Source organism: Camelus bactrianus, chromosome 7 (assembly GCF_048773025.1).
Source record: "Camelus bactrianus isolate YW-2024 breed Bactrian camel chromosome 7, ASM4877302v1, whole genome shotgun sequence".
Taxonomy (NCBI): Eukaryota; Metazoa; Chordata; class Mammalia; order Artiodactyla; family Camelidae; genus Camelus; species Camelus bactrianus.
Genome location: NC_133545.1, coordinates 39,925,004 through 39,944,093, shown reverse-complemented (window position 1 = coordinate 39,944,093; position 19,090 = coordinate 39,925,004). Strand labels below are relative to the sequence as shown.

The 19,090-nt window shown below is 39.3% G+C and overlaps 1 protein-coding gene across 1 annotated transcript in view; it reads left to right on the top strand.

Annotated features, from left to right (window-relative positions):
* Positions 1–1,877: 1,877 nt before the first annotated feature.
* Positions 1,878–19,090, top strand: part of ITPRID1 (ITPR interacting domain containing 1) — a 77,027-nt gene continuing 59,814 nt past the window's right edge. Inside the window, exons 1-4 of the mRNA XM_010971609.3 lie at positions 1,878–2,036; positions 3,302–3,350; positions 3,681–3,724; positions 18,991–19,042. Coding sequence (XP_010969911.2) covers positions 1,895–2,036; positions 3,302–3,350; positions 3,681–3,724; positions 18,991–19,042 — 287 coding nt within the window. The 5' untranslated portion in view covers positions 1,878–1,894. The remainder of the gene's footprint in view (positions 2,037–3,301; positions 3,351–3,680; positions 3,725–18,990; positions 19,043–19,090) is intronic.

Below are 19,090 nucleotides of genomic sequence, written 5' to 3'. Positions count from 1 at the left end.
TTGAGCATGATTTTGGAGTTTTTCCTCGTGAGATTTTGCACTATCAGAGTTGAAGCTCTGATTATAATTCACACACACAGGATGCAACACATTGCCACAGAGAACTTCTTTTCACTCAAAAAACCCCAAGCCTACATAAAATTAAATAACTAAAAATTAAATGTAGTTTCTAAATTTTGTTCTGTCATGTTATGAATTCTACTATATCAAATAATTCCATGAAGTTTAGAAATTAATCTTATCTATATGACTTTGGTCTCATGTTATCATCAAAATTTGTGTAAACATTTATTTGCTCCCAGGGGATATTCCTAAAATTAACTTTCTAAACTGTCTAAATATAGATATTAACTGTCCACCTTGGCCCTAATTTTTAACTAATTGAGATTTCTTAGTCATTGCTTTTTTAACATAAAGTTAACAGTCATCACAATGAATTTTTGCAGTAATTTACTATTGCAACAATAATTGTATACTTATATTTCAACTGAACAACAGAATTTTAATATATAAAGCATATAAGAAGACCCTTACTGCCAATTGCACCTAGAATACTCATCTATAATTAAGTAAAAATATTCAAATGTTTATAATAAATCTGAATGACTTGACTTGCTAAAACACTGGTTAGAAATGATTGTTTGTATGTCACGTGATCAATGATTATGCATAAGTTTAGGGATGCAGGACATGCTGCTGAAGTAGGCATTTGACTATTCGGTCGTTCCTCTGAACTTGAAGAACAGACTAATGCAAATTCAGGTAGATGCCATGGGAAGAATTCAGTCAGGGTTTTGTGGTTTCGAAACCTAGCTTTGCTACTTTAGCTGTGTGCATATTTATTCAACACCTACAATGCGCTGATAAATTAGTCAAACACTGACACATCAACAAGTAAAGGGGGGGCCTTGTTCTCAATGTGCTGATAGTCTGGGAAGTTTGAACAGTTTACACAGCTGCTCTAAGCTTCTGTCTCCTTCTCTTACCCTGTGAGCCTCACAATGATGTGAATGAAGGTCAGATGAGATACATTTCTTGTGCCATGTACATAATATATTTATTACTATCCTAATTGTCCTAACCATCCTTTAGGGCACATAGTACGGCTTAATAGTCACGGGAACATGCTTGGGAGTCCAGAGCCTGGGTTTGAATCTGGTTGTTTTGTGTGGTTTTGGGTATTCAGTTTAACCCCACTGCTCTTAGATTTACTAGAAGATTATTTCCTTCTTTGACAATTAAATAAAATAATGGATTATAGCATTCAGCATAGAATCTAGCACATAAGTATTCTGCTTAGGTTAACAGTTATTAAAATTCAGTACAATTTATCCCAGTTGAAACTAAGGGGATGCAGAGAGGTTATATGATTTACACAAGGCCACATAATTAAGCCGCAGAGATGAGACTCAGACAGGCTGATCTCTTGCCAAAGCCCTCATTTATTTACATTTTGGGTCCCTAAATGTATTGTTATAGATGTAACTGTTTGATAAATTTGGAGGATACTTATTATGTTAGTCAGTGCTTTTAAACTGTCTCCTTGTCTGGGTGCGTCCTCCAGTCCAGTTTCTTTGCTCACCATCCACATCTCCAGGCCACCAGACTGAATCCTCCAGAGCGTGGTGTGGCCTGGTGATGGGTGAGGCAATGTTAGTCCCTGGTCTCCAGCTGCCTGTCCATTGAGAAAGAAACTTCATTGCACTGACACAGGGAACTCCCCTGGCAGGTGAGCCAGGCTCCCAGAGGTTGTGAAGCTGAGTCCACTCTTTGGACTGTGAGTCCTCTGGTCTTCTCCCTCTCAGTGAGCCAAGTTCAAAAGTTGAGCTCATTGTGTCTAATTTGATTATGTGTGTGTGTGTATTTAATTTAGCTTGCTGAATTACTCGCTTCGATGGCGGAGACGTCTCAAGGAAGCCAGGAAAAGGGCAGGAGAGACATCCTGAGGTCCACCAAGCAGGCATGGACCCCCCTGGATGAGCAGCTGCCTCCTGGCTCTGAGGAGGAGAGCCGGAGTCCCACCGTCCTCATGCTGGGTGAGAACGGGCCCTCGAGGGTATTTGAAACCAACCTGCTGTGAGTGGTGAGGGATGTGGAGGCTTTGGCTATGGGCAAATGATTTTGGAACAAGGACTTGACTTTGAAGATACCAGTGTTACTGGCATGATACCAGAAACTTCTATGAAGTAGGCATGTCTGATTTTCCCTACAGACACTTAAAACACAGGCCTTCTTGATGGAAACAGACAAACTAAAGAGTGAATTCTGTTTCCTTTCCACTCCAGTGTCCCTTCATCCTAAGTCCCCTAGGACCCTGAAGCTGTATTGAGTCCATACCAGAGTCATGAGTCTTCTTGCAGGACATCACACATTTTAATGAAAAGCTCTCTTTGCTGGGTCTTGCATAAGGTATTGATAATAATTTTAATAATTTAAGGAGTAATAGAAAAACACTTCTCCTTCCACTGTGATTTCTTATTTATTTGTATATTTGTTTATAATATAGCTATCTGATGGTTTTTCTTCTTTGCCCACCACCCAATTCATGCTATCCCTTCACGGTACCTCAGCTGAAGACTAAGCACCTCCCATATCCACTTGCCCTTTTTTGTTCATCAGACACCTTGTAAGGGGGTAATTCTGGTACCTCACTGGTTGGCCTGTAACCAACCAGGATGGAAACAAATAGTTACAGGAAATGCTGCTTTTGTATCCTTCCCTTTTTGCCTGTTGACTATTTGTTGAGCCAGAGATAAAGATCCACCTTAAAAGACTGGTGCCCCTTTACCACAGGGTGCCTTTGGCATTCCTGAGATTCTGGTGCAGTTTGTCCCTGGAATGAATGCAAATTTGGTTTCTAACCTGGCAGAGAACTCCTTGCAAATAAACATCACTGGCTAGCTGCCTTAGGTAAATGTGATTCAGGAAAGAGAGGCTCCATGCGATTTATACCCGACAAGAGAAAGACAAAAGTCTCCTGTACTTTTTTTCACCCTCATATTCACACCAGGTAATTTAAAATTATTCTAACAGTTCTTAATCTCTCGTGATTTTTTTTTCTCTTTTACCATATTTTCTTTCTGTCTCTCTTTTTAAGTTAGTCTTTTGGCAAGTTCTTCATTTTCAGGGAAAGCTGATTATGGAAAATAGGACGTTTTGCCTTGGGGGGGGAAATGAATATGCTTATAGAAATATGTGACTAAATACTAGGAAACAAATCTATTAGGTGGTGGCGGTATAATGGGGCAGGGTCATTTTGGCTGGTTGTGTTTTGACTGACTGATCTGTTTTTTATTTGTAGAAGATTCCAAACTAGAAAGTATTCAGCAGTGGCTGGACTCTGGATCCTTGTAAGTATTTCTTTATGCTCTTACACATCCCTCTTGTGAAGATTCGTGAAAACAAAGTGGGTAACCCTGTTGGGCCAAGGTGTGACATATGCGGGTTTTCATTTTGACTGGATGTTTGAAGGATTGCTCTATTATTGCAAAAGTTATATAATGGCTTAAAAGTGCAAAATAGAATAATACTATTTCAGTCCTTGGCTGTTCATTGGTTTCCAAAAGTCTTGTCATAAAGCCTTACTCTACATTTACTCTTGTCTGTTTAATTAAAAAGCAATTTAGCATAATTTATTTACACACAGTTGCTTGACTCACAGTACTTTTGTTTCTTTGTAGTGTCTCCGTAGATGAGAACTTTCAGCCCTTCATTGACCACACTGGTAAGACAAGAGAACCCAGAAGAGTTATGCTTTGTGGACCTGAGTAGGAGACGTATTTAAATGTTTGTGTGAATAGCTCTTCTTAAAATGAGAATTATCAGAGTTTCCTAGAAATGGAACAGATCTCAGAAACCATTCAGCTCAATCTCTTTGTTTGACATATAAGACTGAGGCTTAGAAAGGTTAGGTGTTATCCAGCAGCATGTCGGGGGCTGGTAAGCAGGACCCGTGCCATGCTGTTAGCTCAGACTACCAGAAAACTCGCTGGGTTCTGGGAAGACATTTTGCAAGGATGTAATTGTGAAAATAAAATTGTTTAATTTTTCCTCATACTGAATTTTGCTTTTGCTCCTAAATTTAGTCTCTTTCTATTCTTCAGCCTTAAAATGATATCCTCTCTTTCTAATGATGCATTTGTTCTCAAAAAGAACAAATGACTGAATTCTATACCAAACAGTGCAAGTATGTATTTCTGAGGCAGAAAATGTATCACACTTGTTACATTGAGATGTAACATGATAAGAAGAAAAACAAATTTAACTACAGGTCTCACAGTTTCCATCTTCATTAAATCAAGCACCGTATTTCGTAAGACTCCTCAGTCATAAAATGCACCTACATTTTAAGTACTACTCAGATAGGAAAATAAAACAACAAGCCCTGGCAGTTACAAATGAAAGGCAGCGTTGACTACAAGACACATCCTGATTTCATACACGTTAAAATGTGGAAAAAAAAGTGTGTTTTAAAATTGATGAAATGCTATAAATAATGTATGTAAAAAAATGACATAAATTAGGAGTTTAATGATTAGAGGTAAAATTATTTGTCTAATTGTTACTTACTTGACTGGGTTTTAATTATTTCATTTCCTTCACTGCCATTTAAATTAAGATTGACCATTGGCTACACACCAGTTAAATACAGGATTTTTTTTTTTTTACTTTAAAAATCTAGGTATACTGTTAAAAATTTCCTCCTTGGCTAAGCTCCTTTATTTTTTAAAATATTAAAGTTCCATGATGCCAAAATCTCTGAAGATGTTTGCCAATAAATTGAATTTAAGTACTTTGTTTCTGATAGTTCAAGTCTCAAAAAGTCAAGAAGTTAAGAAATATAGCCAGCATTTCATATCCCCCTGACATTTCGTCTTGCCTATAGTGGGAGGCCTGGCCCCAGTTCTGGGGTTGTCAGGAACTGTATTAAATGCTTCACTTCCCAGAAATTAAGACAAAGCATGGCGCTTCCTCCTGTGAATCAAGTCAATGAAGTAAAGGCATGAGGTGAAAACCTGGAGGAGAGAAGGGGTATCAAAATGACTCTGAGATCAGACATGCACAGCTTCCATTTGCCAAGTCCTTTGTCTTCAGTGAGATTTTTCATAATAATGGAATAACTTCTTACAAGTTTAATTGAGCCTTCACTTTTACAAGGCCCTTCCTCGTCTATCATATTTTATTTTTTTTAAACATTTTTTATTGATTTGTAATCATTTTACAATGTTGTGTCAAATTTCAGTGTTCAGCACAATTTTTCAGTTATACATGAACATATATATATTCATTGTCACATTTTCTTCTCTGTGAGCTACCATAAGATTTTGTGTATATTTCCCTGTGCTGTACAGTATAATCTCGTTTATCTGTTCTACAATTTTGAAATCCCGTCTGTCCCTTCCCACCCTCTGCCCCCTTGGCAACCACAAGTTTGTATTCTATGTCTATGTGTCTATTTCTGTTTTGTATTTACGCTCTGTTTTTTGTTTGTTTGTTTTGTTTTGTTTTTGTTTTTTAGATTCCACATATGAGCCATCTCATATGGTATTTTTCTTTCTCTTTCTGGCTTACTTCACTTAGAATGACATTCTCCAGGAGCATCCATGTTGCTGCAAATGGCGTTATGTTGTCGGTTTTTATGGCTGAGTAGTATTCCATTGTATAAATATACCACATCTTCTTTATCCAGTCATCTGTTGATGGACATTTAGGCTGTTTTCATGTTTTGGCTATTGTAAATAGTGCTGCTTATCATATTTTAAACTCAGTAACCTGTGTGGTAGCAAAGCTGGTGTTCATCTACAACTTTTAATGATAGCTGGTTGGAGGCAGGAGGAGGAACCTGAGGCTGGGCATTCTCTCAACCCCTCGGCATGCTGGTTTTACTCAATGAGCTCATTGCACATGGAGTTTAGGGAAGACATGCATTCACTGGGAAGTGGAAAATAGAACAGGACCAGAACCTGGAGTCCTGAAGGTCGTGAGTGTGGCAGGGAGAAAACTTGGTGAAACAAAAAGGAACTGAAGAGAAGAAAGAAAAGTCATCATTGCTTGAGGGAAGATCCTGTGAAAACGCCCACAATCCCATTATGCTGTGGAGTGGTGCGTTTGTTCCTAGGGAAGCCATCACCAATGACCACGAACTTGGTGGCTTGAAACAGACATTTATTCTTTCCCAGTTCTGAAGGCTGGAAGTCTGAAATCAAGGTTTCAGCAAGGTCATTTTCACTCTGAAGGTTCTAGGGAAGAATCCTTCCTGGCCTCTTTTTTTGTGACTCCCATCAACCCTTGGCACTCCTTGACCAGTAGCTGCATCTTTGCATTCTCTGCCTCCTCTCCCCGTGGGCCCTCTCCTCTTCTCCTCAGGACACCAGTCATTGGGTTTAGGATTTAAGACTCACCCTTATCCAGTTTGACCTCACCTTTACAAACCATAGCTGCAGAGACCTTATTTCCAAATAAAGGACACATACTGAAATGAAATTGGGGGGCAGGGGGACAATATTCAGCCCACTACAAGTAGAAATTATTCTGAGACTGTTTTCCTTCAACAATCATTCTGAAGCTGTATATATTACAGTAGCAACAAGATCCAAGTGCTGCTCATCTTCCAGATGACCCAGTACCTCTCATAGAAAGCATGCTAATGGGCCCCAGATAAAATGAACAGGTAGAATAAGGCTTCAGTGGCCCTGTTGCTAATTCCCTTGAGATGGCCAAGGTTGGGTCTTGGCTCTTTATGGTGATTCTTTGGCTTTCATGCTGCTCTGTGGCTACCTAAAGTCTAATTTTTATTAAACTGGAATCTGGTTGGCCCGTTTCCCATCTTGTTCACCATCATTACGCTAGGTAAAGCCCCCTAACCCTTGGCACTTCAGCCTCTTCATCAGTAAAACTCGGAGGGGAAAGAAATTAGCACGTGTCAAGGCACACAGGCTAGGTACTTTATGTAAATTATCTCATTTACCAGAACCATCTTCTGAGGTGGATACTATTGTTACTAACTTTTGCAAGGTGGATAATGAGGCTCTGAAATGTTAAGTAATTTGTCCAAAGTAACCCAGTTAGTTGGTGAGGGAGTTGAGATAGAACATGGGTCTGTCTGACTCTGCAACCATGTTGCCTCTCTAAAGTCCTGTAGTGTAAGTTACTATCCATGCTGTGCATGGACACCCATGGGAGGAAAGTTCTATGTCAGCATCCCTGCTAGAAAGTCAGTGTGAGTGAGTTCACTGGTGTCTGCTTCTCCTTCCAGGTCTTCTGACTCTTGTGCACCAGCTTTCAGAGCCACGACTCAGTCCACTTGAATTTTAATTTTTCAGAGTGGGATAAAACGAACTTTTTTAATGTCAATCAAATATCTGTGGAAATGCAAAATGGTCACATCTAAATCTTTAAATTAAAAAAAGATGCATCAAATAATTTTTCTAGAAAGCCTTAAGAAGCCATTTTACCTAAATTTTAAATTATAAGAAATTAAACTCTTAGAAAATTGACATGACTGAGAAACTCATGCTTAATATTTGGAAAATTCTATGGTTATTTTTTTCCCCTGAAGCTCACTAGGTTTCTGATCTCTGTACATTTCTGTCTCAAAAATAATAATACTGACCATAGTTAGTAACCATCATATATCAATAGCCTATTACATATTTAAAAACTTGTGAAGTACTCCTTAAACAAGGTGATTGATTAACCTCATTAAATATTGAAGAAACAGAGACTCAGTAAAGTTAAGAAATTTGCCTAAAACCACATAGAGCCAAAGAGGTAGAGACATGATTTGAATCCAAGTCTGTATGATTTCAAAGTTCATACTCTTTCCAACAGAAACCAGTATACTGCATACTGGTGTAAATCCACTGCCATTAATTCTGTCTCTAGCTTTTCTTTATTTCTGTAAGCCAAGCTTGGATGGCAGAAAGGGACACTTCCTATATTTAAAGGTTTTTATGTTTATTAAAACCTTATTTCATTTAAACTTGAGGCACATGATGAAGATTTTTAAATTATTAATTAAAAACAATTTTAAAGGAAGAGGTATAAAGCTTTTCTGAAATTAACCTATAAATAACTCCTATAACTCAAATTTGCCTCCAATTTTACCAGTCTGTGGGTAAAAAAAATTAAGTTATAATTAAGTCAATACCCCAATTTTGATGGATTATTGCCTCCATGTTGGTGACACGGGGTCTATTAAAAAGTATCCCCCATTAGTTATTCTAAGAATCATAAGAAGATGCTCCACATGTTTTCATGAATGAGGTGACTTTCACTGTCACTGCTGCTACTCCAGTAGAATCCCCTGGGTGTCATCCTATGGGCAATTCATGTTTCGTCGCTTCCTGAGCGTCAGTTCTTGTGGGAGCTGCCATCAATGCCTTTGAGTCGTTATGGTGCTCCAGTTCTTCCAGAATTTGGAGACATACTCTTCTCCATTATAGTGCATGTGGGGATCTAGGCAGCATTAGTGTTCTGTGTCACACAAAACTCATGATGGCAATAAACGTTCAGCTTCTTCCTACAGCCCATCTCTCTCCTTAAGCTTCAGAATTAGTCTGGAGACTGGATACTCAAAAACAAACATGCTATCAACTTTATTTCCTTGCCTGTAAGTACACAAAACTTCTGACAGATTTCATTTTATTCCATTCTTCAGTTATTTAACAAATATGTATAGAGTGCCTCCTACAAATTAGACACTCCTTTAGGATTGGGGATACTGAAGAAAAAAGATACAGTGAAAATAGAGATAATAAACAAATAATATGTAATATACCAGGAGTATAGATGGTCGGGGAAGGCATCTCAGATAAGATTACCTTTGAGCAGCTACCTGAAAAAAGTGAAACATTTGCTTATCTGCAGGATGAGCTGTTCCAGGCAAATGAGACAGTGTGTGTAAAGGCCCTGGGGTGGGAATGTGCCCTTTGTATTCCAAGAATAGCAAGGAGGCCTGAATGGTTGAAACTAAGTAAAGAGCTATAAGTTAAAGAATTATTTAGAAGTCAAATAATTTAGGGCCTATATATCCCTGTAAGTACTTTGACTTTTACTGTGAGAGAAAAGTGGATCTTTTAATATGCTTTATACAAAGGAGTGGCATAGTCTTGGTTCTTTTTAACAGGACAGTTCTGACTGCTACTGGAAAAATAGACTGTTGGGGAAAAGTTGAAGCAGTGAGCCCAGTCAGGAAGCTAAGAAAATAATTTAGAGGAGAAAGAATGGGGTATAGACCAGGGCAATGAGAGTTGCTGCAGAGAGAAGTGTTAGCTTCTGAATGGATTTGGTATACGGACATGACAGGGTATGCTTGTGGATGTAGGGTTTGAAAGAGAGAGAGAGAGAAGTCAGGGATGACTGCAATGGATTTTACCCAGGCATCTGAGAGGATGCATGGTCATCTACTGGGATGGGAAGAACACAGAAGAATTAGACTTGAGGTAAGAGATGCAATTTTAGGCATGCTATGATTCAAATACTTAATAGATACCCAAGGAGATACTAATGAGTAGGTATATATTAATATGAATTGGAAATAAAAATCTAGAATCAGGAAGAAAGTTCAGGAATAGATAAATGTTTGGGACTAGTTGGCACATGGATGGTGATCAGCCAGAAGACCAGATAAGATCCCCAAGCAAGTACACCCAGACAGACAGAAAAGAAGCCAGGAAGATATGGAAAAACCAGCAAAAGAGAAAGAGTAGGCCATGAGGTAAAAAGAGAACCAAGAGAGAAGTGTCTGGAAGAGGCATGAAGTTAGGCTATCAAGGAGGGAGTGATCAACCCTGTCAGCTATTGTTAATGGGTTGTATATGATAAGAAATGAGAGTTGGCCATTAGATATGGCAGTGGAGGTCATTGGTGACCTTGAAAAGAGCTATTCAGAGGAGGAGAAAGCCTGATTGTACTTTCAAGTGAAAATAGGAGTAGAGAAAATAGAAACAAAAATGTTTGGAGGAATTATAAGGTAAAAGAATTAAAACGGTCGCTGGAATAAAGGTGGAAACAAAAGATTTTCTCTTCTGGGGATGAGAGCTATTGCAGCAAGGTGTATCAGCTGATGGGAATGATCTGGTGGCCAAGATGATCTGAGGTGGCTGTGGCACCTTCCTCTGTCTTCCTGGAGCAGTCGGCAGAGCCTAGACCTCCCCTCTGGGAACTTGCCTCTTGGGACTTTGGGGTCTCTTCCACTAAAATGTTGCTTGCCCAAGTTAATTTACTGATAGAAATCATTTGTTCTTCCCCATTATGAAAAATACCTTCTCTTGCTCTTTCTTTCCATATTAGCATAATAACTGCAAAGAGTTGGACAACTGCCCATATTGCTTGCATCCCAAGTCTCACTAATGCAGTTCACAAAGGATGGTTTTTCACCTTCTGCTCTGTCTTCTGACGAACATTAGGGCATCTTAGCTGAGTGGTCGGACAGTCTCCTTTTTAAGTATCTCCAGGACCCTGTCTGCTCAGGGCACTTGGATGATTTACAGGGAAGAGCATCCTTCAATTTCTTTCTCTTTTCCTTTTCCAAGAACCATCACCACTGGGTACAGATTAACTTCTCTTAGTGGTCACCAACTTCACAAGCAAACAAGATTTATTCTTTTTTCTTTTTTTTTTAATTGATGTATAGTTGATTTACAATGTTGTGTTAGTTTCTGGTATTCAGCATAGTGATTCTATATATATGTATATATAGATATATGCACACATTCTTTTTCATTATAGGTTATTACAAGATACTGAATATAGTTCCCTGTGCTATACAATGTGACCCTGTTTTTATCTATAGTAGTTTGATGTGTTAATTCCAGACTCCCAATTTATCCCTCCCCCGCCCTTTCCCCTTTGGTAAGCATAAATTTTTTTTCTATGTCTCTGAGTCTATTTCTGTTTTGTAAATAAGTTCATTTGTATCATATTTTAGATTCTACATGTCAGTGATATCATATGATACTTGTCTGTCTCTGTCTGACTTACTCCACCTAATATGATAATCTCTAGGTCCATCCAGGTTGCTGCAAATGACATTATTTCATTCTTTTTTTTATAGCTGAGTAGTGTTCCATTTTGTGTGTGTGTGTGTGTGTGTGTGTGTGTGTGTGTGTGTGTCAGATATATATATCAGAATTTCTTTATCCAGTCATCTGTCTATAGACATTTAGGTTGCTTCCTTATCTTGGCTATTGTATATATAGTGCTGCTATGAACATTGGATTGCATATCTCTTTTTGAATTAGAGTTTTCTGTGGATTTATGCCCAGGAGTGAGATTGCTGGATCATAGGGTAAGGGTTTTTTTTGTTTTTTAAGGAACCTCTATACAGTTTTCCATAGTGGCCAAATTACATTCCCAACAACAGTGTAGGAGGGTTCCCTTTTCTCCACACCCTCTCCAGCATTTATTGTTTGTGGACTTTTTAATGATTGCCATTCTGACTGGTGTGAGGTGATACCTCACTGTAGTTTTGATTTGTGTTTCTCTGATAATTAGCAATATTGAGCATTTTCACGTGCCTGTTAGCCATCTGTATGTCTTTTTTTGAGAAATGTCTATTTAGGTCTTCTGCCCATTTTTTTAAAATTAGGTTGGTTTGGTTTTTGCTGTTGTTGTTATTGAATTTTTTTGTTATTTTGTTTGGGGTTTTTTTTGTTATTTGTTGTATGAGCTGTTTGTATATTCTGGAAATTAAGCCCTTGTCAGTTGCATCATTTGCAGATACTTTCTCCCAGTCCATAGGTTGTCTTTTCATTTTGTTTGTTTCCTTTGCTGTGAAGAAACTTATGCATTTGATTAGGTCCCATTTGCTTAGTTTTGCTTTTATTTCTATTGCCTTGGAAGACTGATCTAGGAAAACATTACTATGATTTATGTCAGAGTGTTTTACCTATGTTCTCTTCTAGGAGACTTATGGTGTCCTGTCTTACATTCAAGTCTTTAAGTCGTTTTGAGTTTATTTTTGTGCATGGTGTGAGGGAGTTTTCTAACTTCATTGATTAACACACATTTTATTCTTGGTTCGGGCTCAGTAAGGATCCACAGCTCTTCCTATAACCACAAACACAATAGGACATTCAGAGCCTCTTTGGGATCAGTTGCAGCACTACAGGGATCACAGTCGTGGATGTTAACATTCCCCTTCTCAGACTGCTGACTCCTTCTTAACCCCACATTTTACATTAAAACTGTGTATAAGGAACCCTGGAGAAAGGAACTGGTTTGTGGCAAACCCTTTCCCACCACCATAGAACAAACCCAACATCAGCACTGTCTGACTGTGGAACACATCCACCCTGATGCGGCAAGGACAGACACATAACACTGCCTGTGTCAGCATGTGGGTGTATGTAATGTGTGCTGGTTTAACATCACGTCCACAGTCTAGATACCAGACTAGAAGACTGTTTCTGTCAAAGGTCTCCTTGGGGCTGTTGATTACTCAATGGGTGGTTAATTCATTTGTCCTTTTTCACTAGACATTTCTTCTCTGATTCTCAGAGAGGTCCTGAAGAGTAAACTTATTCCTTTCCAGATGGAATTCATTAAATAATAAGTTACAAAATCAAGTTCTAAATTTGTGATCTATACCTTAAAAAAAGTTTAAATGCAATTGAACATAGTAGATGTTGCCTTAATGTTTATCAGATGAAAGCATTCAGAGCAGAGATCTGTGCTAGGTGGAGGGTACAAAGTTGGAGAGTACATGACTCCTGCTCTCAAGTGTGTCACGCCGACTCCCCAGGACCGTTACAATTTGAATATACCTATACTGATCTTCTGCAGGACCCACTGATCTTATCTCCTCTCGTTACATTCCTAGTTCTTTCTCTTCATCCAATTCCTTCTGTCGTAAAGTCTTTCCTGTTCTGTTCACCTGTTGCCCTTTTTTTTGAGGCCTTACCCAAGTCCCATATTATCTGTAAGGCCCTCCCTGACATCTGCACTGAGACTCAGTCTTTCTTCTGAACACCAGTCACATCCATCATGGGTTCTACCCATATGGCTTGATCTGTGCTGCCTCAACTTATTAGGATATGATTGGTCTTAACAAAATTGTAAAGGCCACCGAGGCAAGAATCATCTCTGACATACCTGATTTCTCCAAAGCTGGTCAACAAAAAGATCTTAGTAAAACTGGTCCACAATAAAGATGATGTGATCAGATTAGGAAATCTTCAAAGAGAAAATGAAACTTGAGCTAGTCAATCAATGAAAGGTATGGTTTTGAAAAAAACAAAGAGATTAAGCAAGACAATGTCATTTCCTGGAAGCAACAGGAGCTTGAACCACTGCCCAGAATGAGAAGGAAACTGTGTGCAGGAAAGCACAGAGAAGGTGGTAGGACTAGAGAGATGGTTTCATGCTATGAGCAAAGGTAAAAATTTTTCTGTTAAGTAGGGTGTAGTCAGGTTATAAATGCCTTAAAATCCAGAAAGAGGGAATCACACTTGATGTCTTAAGACAGGGAAGGCAAAGAAGTATCATTTCAGGTTCCAGCCAAAGGATAGGCAGTTGCAGCTGGAGCCTTTGTTGAGTAGAATTTGGTAACTGTATCTTCATTCACCTGAAATAGAGGGTCATGAATAATAAGTAATAAACCCACAGGTGCAGCATGGGGGAATTGAAACAGGTGTGTTTCACATTTGCCATCATTGTAATGAGTTATGAATGGTTTCTGAGAAGAGAAGTGACAGATTCCAGCGTTTATCCTGACAACAGGGAGAAGGTGCACCCCTTGGGAAGAAGCTATTATGACCTTAGGCTCGAGGTGATGAGGGCTTGCACTGGGTGTCAACAGAGGGATGGAGAGGAAGATTTGACAGCATCTGGGAAATAAACAGCTATCTAGGTGAACAAGAGCAAAGCATTACAATTGGCCTTAAGGTTCTGAGCATGAAGATCAGGGAGAATGTAAGTCTCTTTTTTTTTTTTTTTTTTTTTTGGTAGGAATATAGTTTAATAAATTGCTGAGATAAATAAACTCTGATGACTGCCTCTACCAAGTGTCCTGGTCATGCAGGAGTTAAATGTACAGAAAGCTGCAGAATGCTATTATTTTAGAGCCCTGTGAAAATGTAATTTGATTAGTCTATTGGACGATATTCCAAAGAACCAAATGTCTTCCATGAATCAGTCAGAAATGCTTAGGAAAACCAAAATAAAAAATGCTTTCTAAGCCAATAAAGGTGCTAATTAGTGCCTTCTGCATATCTCACTACATCTTCTCCAGTAATACATTTTGCAGGGTTAAGTGCAGTGTCTGCTGCTTCAGATGGCAGAAGTCCACCTAACAGTAGGGAGGGTGGCTGGAGACTCAAGTGTCTAAAAGGGAATCAAAACTGGCATTTTAACCCATGCAATGAGATGTATTGAGTAGAGCAGGGGGAAAATTTTTTTTCTCACTTTAATTCTCCTTCAGACCGACCTTCAGGAAACTTGACGATAGGAGGACATTGTTTTTTTCTTTCTTTCTTCTTTCTCTCAATGTTTTCAGAGAGTAAAATCTGGTTTTAAAAACCCAATACGAGTACTATCTTGGAAGGACAAAGAAATGGAGAAAATATCAAAGCCAAGCACCTAGAGAAGCCAGTGTGGAACTGAGGAGGCCTGGTAGGCAGGGCTTATGTGGTGAACACAGGCCCGTCTGTAAGGGTCCCACCTTTTACTTGCGGAAGCTTGGGGAAATCCAGGGTAATGGGAGGAGTTTGTCCCATGACGGCATTCCCTAGGTGTCCAAATCTTGCTCTAACTAGAGGTAGCAGACTCAGATGCTTCCAGGAGCCAGGCAGGTAAGTGCTAATGAACCAAGCAGGTGGGGAGAGACAGCAGAGAATTGCAGAGCGTGTTACCTTCAACAGATGCTGCCCTGAAGAGACGTGTGCCGGGGCTACTGGATCTTCTGGGTTATAAGGAAAGTCTAGGAATTCCACTGCTGCTGAGAACTAAGCTATCAACTTCAGGCTCGTTATTGAAAACAGGCAAATAAGCAAGGACCTGACCCTGACAAGCCCGTTTTCAGGTACCAGGAAGTTTACCTTACGAATTAGCACAATGGAAAATAAAAACAAAACTAAAACTAAAAAACTGTCGAACAGGCAAGGAATAATAGTTTCACACTGTCCTGTGCAAGACTCTTAACTGTCTGGGTCCGAACACTGGAAAAGCCAGTTGCTGCCTCCACGGTCATCAGGAAGTGAACACATAGTAACAGTGAAAATGCCCCTTCGTCTCCCAGGACCCAGGGAGCCCAGGGAATGCACAATGGAAATGAAACAGTGCAGCTAATTAATTTTTTTGTAATTTTATTACAATTTAAAAATCAGGCTTATCTTGTGAGTTTAAAAAATGATATCAATTTTCCCTGGCTTCATTTTCTCCAAAACTTAAGCTTGGCAGCAGAGAAGGCTATGTGTCTGAATGTATTGGATAGAGACAGACATTTGTGTCATTTTAAACAAGATCAAGAAGAAAGAGTGTGAAGAGTCTAACAAAAGATGTAAAAGCTCTATCTGTATATCAATGTGGATGGGATTCGGGGGAGGGGGGAATCAAGCATCCTGCCCGGTCCCTAATTGTCAGTGGTGGCTGGGCCTTACCGGGAGCTGTAAGGTGAAAGGTCCTACTCCACGCTGGTGCTAGAACTGTGTCAGGCTTTCATGTGTGTCATTAGACTAGAAAATCCCCCCACTGTAAACTTGCTGGGTCCACTTTGCACATTTCTTAGAAAATACATTTCTTTTAGGGGCTTCTTTTCCCCTTCAGGGCTGCCTTTGGTTTCCTGGCAACCAGATTGCTCCTGAACCGGGATGGCAGAGCTGCGGGGTGTGGTCCAGGGAACGTGGCTGCCAGATCTGTGTGAGCACTAGAATTCCGTGAAGAAGCCCTGAGTGAAAGGATGTGGAATTTTCTGGATGACCAGATTTTCTGCGGGGCTAAGATTTTTGAAAACTCAACAAGGCTGAGCTAACTCTTTTCATCAATATCTGAAAATGGATCATTTCCTCTCTGACAGTTTGAGCAATTTACTGTGGCCACAATGCCAGACCCCTGGCCTGGATGTACACATTCATTCATGTGTTCTAGGAAATTCAGGGCAATGGCAGACAACCAGAAAAGACTGAGGTAGAGGCAAGAGTGGTGGTGCCTGCAGAATATGAAGACAAACGTCCCCAAATCTCAGAATATTTTATGCAAGAAGAGCTGCTCAGAAGCTCCAGAATTCTCTGGATGAGCTACAGAGGAACAAATGGAGCCTGCTTTTGTGAGATACATGCAGAACAACAGGTGGAGGTGGTGGTAGCAGGAAGAGGGCAGGGAGAAATAGAACAAAACTGCTTACAGTGATAAATATTTATTTTACCTTCCATTTTGGGGCAACCTATTATTTAGTTCATCAAGTCATTACAACATGACTGCCAAAAAGTTATACTATGCTTGCATCTATAACTTTATGACTAATAAAGTAGCAAATAGGCTTTCTCGCATGTGACAGCTTCAGATCAATTGGCATTGACTTTATGATTTGAGACACTGAGACTGAGTTCAGTTGAGCAAGAGAGCTGCAGTGGATTAGCAATGCCCGCCTCGGTGAGAGATTTGGTGTCCAATAGACGATGTTTTTCAAACTCTGGATCTTGAAGGTGCCTCACAGAATGAAGGAACAGCTAAATGGGAGACCACTCTGTCCAGAACAGCTCCCATTTTATCTATTAAATTATTAGAAATTTGTGAAAGAATTCCTCTGCTAAAACTCATAGTTTTAAAACCACTGATGTAACAGACAAAAAAGACTGGAGTTTGGATTCTAAGTTCATTTCTTACTTTGTGCATAAGTTTGAGTCAGATATTTTTACTTGAATATTTGTCACCTAATATCCCATAGGACATTTAAGAAATGTCACATTTGTATCATAATAATGATCATTCACCTTGTTATTCCATCCTTGGCAGGGACTCCCTATAGTGTTTTATGAAGTAGTTTTTTTTTTTAATCCAGTTAGCAATTTCTAAAGTTTAGATATGTACCCGCAAATTACCCTGTTTTTCTCAAAAACCAACTCATGAAGTTTATTCTAAGCAAAGGTTGGCAAAAGCTCCGTCTCATTCAATTCTTGACAATCTTGAGAACCTATCCAGGCTTGAGAAAGTGATGTAATTGATTAATGATGTCTGATATAAGAACGAGGTTGAGAGTGGTAGCGTGGAAGCTATATATATACACACTTCATTTTTAAACTTCTATCATAGATTAATGTTTTTCACCCTGTATAACTCTTGTGGTGACAGAATTCCATTTGTTTTGTAGGGCAGCCTTCATTGTATCTGTTCTCTCACTACCTTTCTAAATGGTAATTGTGCCTTCTGGGCTTAATTAAGAATCCACTGTTTTCTCACACCTCAGTAATATACCTCTAGTCCTCATCTTTCTAGATCAGTTGTCCTTTTCGATTCATCATGATCACAGAGCCTTAAAAAAAAAATAAGCTGAAAACTATGAGCATTCTTAACTCTACCCCAAAAAAGTTCGGCATTCGGAGACAAGTTCACAGATCCCTTGAGCTCTATTCGCAGGCCCCCTACTATAGACAAGAACTCTGGCTCCAGGCTGAAGAGCCGTTTATTCATTTCCCTTTTTTATATGTTTCAGTCACTTAGGTTTGTTTTTCCAAAATTTCTCCCAACCTGCGTTTATATTTCTTACAGTGAAGAACTTCACATTCCAATAGAAGTGCTGGGTGGTTGTACTTCCAGTTTGATACATGTCACACGTTTGCACCCAAGAGAGCTACAGCGAGAGGAAATGGGAAGGCAGAGGAACTTCCTGAGTAACTTGCCTGTATTCTGAGCACTTCCTCCTGCTGCAGTTACATCATGGCACAGGTTCTAAGGAATGCATCTGCCCCTGAATGGGCCTCTCTGGCATCCCATATTCACTCTTCTCTTCTGTCCTCAGCACCACTAACCAAGCAAAAGGACTTTCAACATTATCTTTCTCACATTTGTTTGCTCAAAAACTTTTCATGGTTTTCTATGTCTTGACACATACATATATAAACTCCTCTTTCTGGCTTTCAAACAAATTACAAGACAATCTGTTGACAGTGTGGTGTTTTGAAAAGAAATAAGAGCAACAAATAAAAATAAGCTGTGGCACCCTACTGACCACAGGAAATTTATTTAATCTGAGCCTCAGTTTGCTTCTCTATTAAGTGGGGGTGAATAACATCTATTTCATGGATTTGTTGTGAAAATTAGAAGACATTGTGCGTGTAAAATGCTTAGGACATTGTTTAACATAAAGTTAATGTTAAATAAATAGTAACTATTATTGTTATAATCGATAATAAAGGTAATGATAAAGTCCAGGATCTGCTACTTTTGACTGTGTGATCATGGGCTCATTACTCAACTTCTTCTGTGAGACTCAATTTCCTTATCTGAAAAATGAGTAGGTCCTAAATTATTAGACTCTTGTAAGGATTAGGTGATATAAATTAATGGAAGATGCTGAATAAATGTGGGGTCCTTATTCTTTTGTCTGTCTCCACCCGTGCACCTCAACCTTCTGTACCAAGGGAGAGTATTCCAAAATTCCCTGTGATCTAACTGGACTAGCCCTATCACTGTGCTTGGCACTTGCTATAGACAGTCTTCTTTCATGGTAACACCCCTTTTCCATCTATCAAATTATCCCCATTCTTAAAAATCCACGATAAATACTGCTTCCTCCACAAAACCTTTGCTGACTACTTCATTTCCCACTGACTTCCCTCTCCACTGAGCAAGTGCCACGTTTCTTCAAGTGTTTGTCACACAATTTCGCCATTAATTACATTGTCTTGTTCCCTGCAGAGATGCCTTGTATCTCATGCCTACACAATCTCAGATATGGAAATCAGTCTCATGCTGCTTAATACAAGGGTGAGAAAATCTCCCATGAGAAAAAAGGAAGTTAAGTTCATCTCCCCTTTTTTTTTTCCGTTGCAGTTTCTGCTCATGAGCAAGGCGTGGTTCAGATGACTGTGAAAGGCTACATGAGGTAGGTGGCGGAATCCCTGTTCTTTCACTCCAGTATTTGACAGCTGCA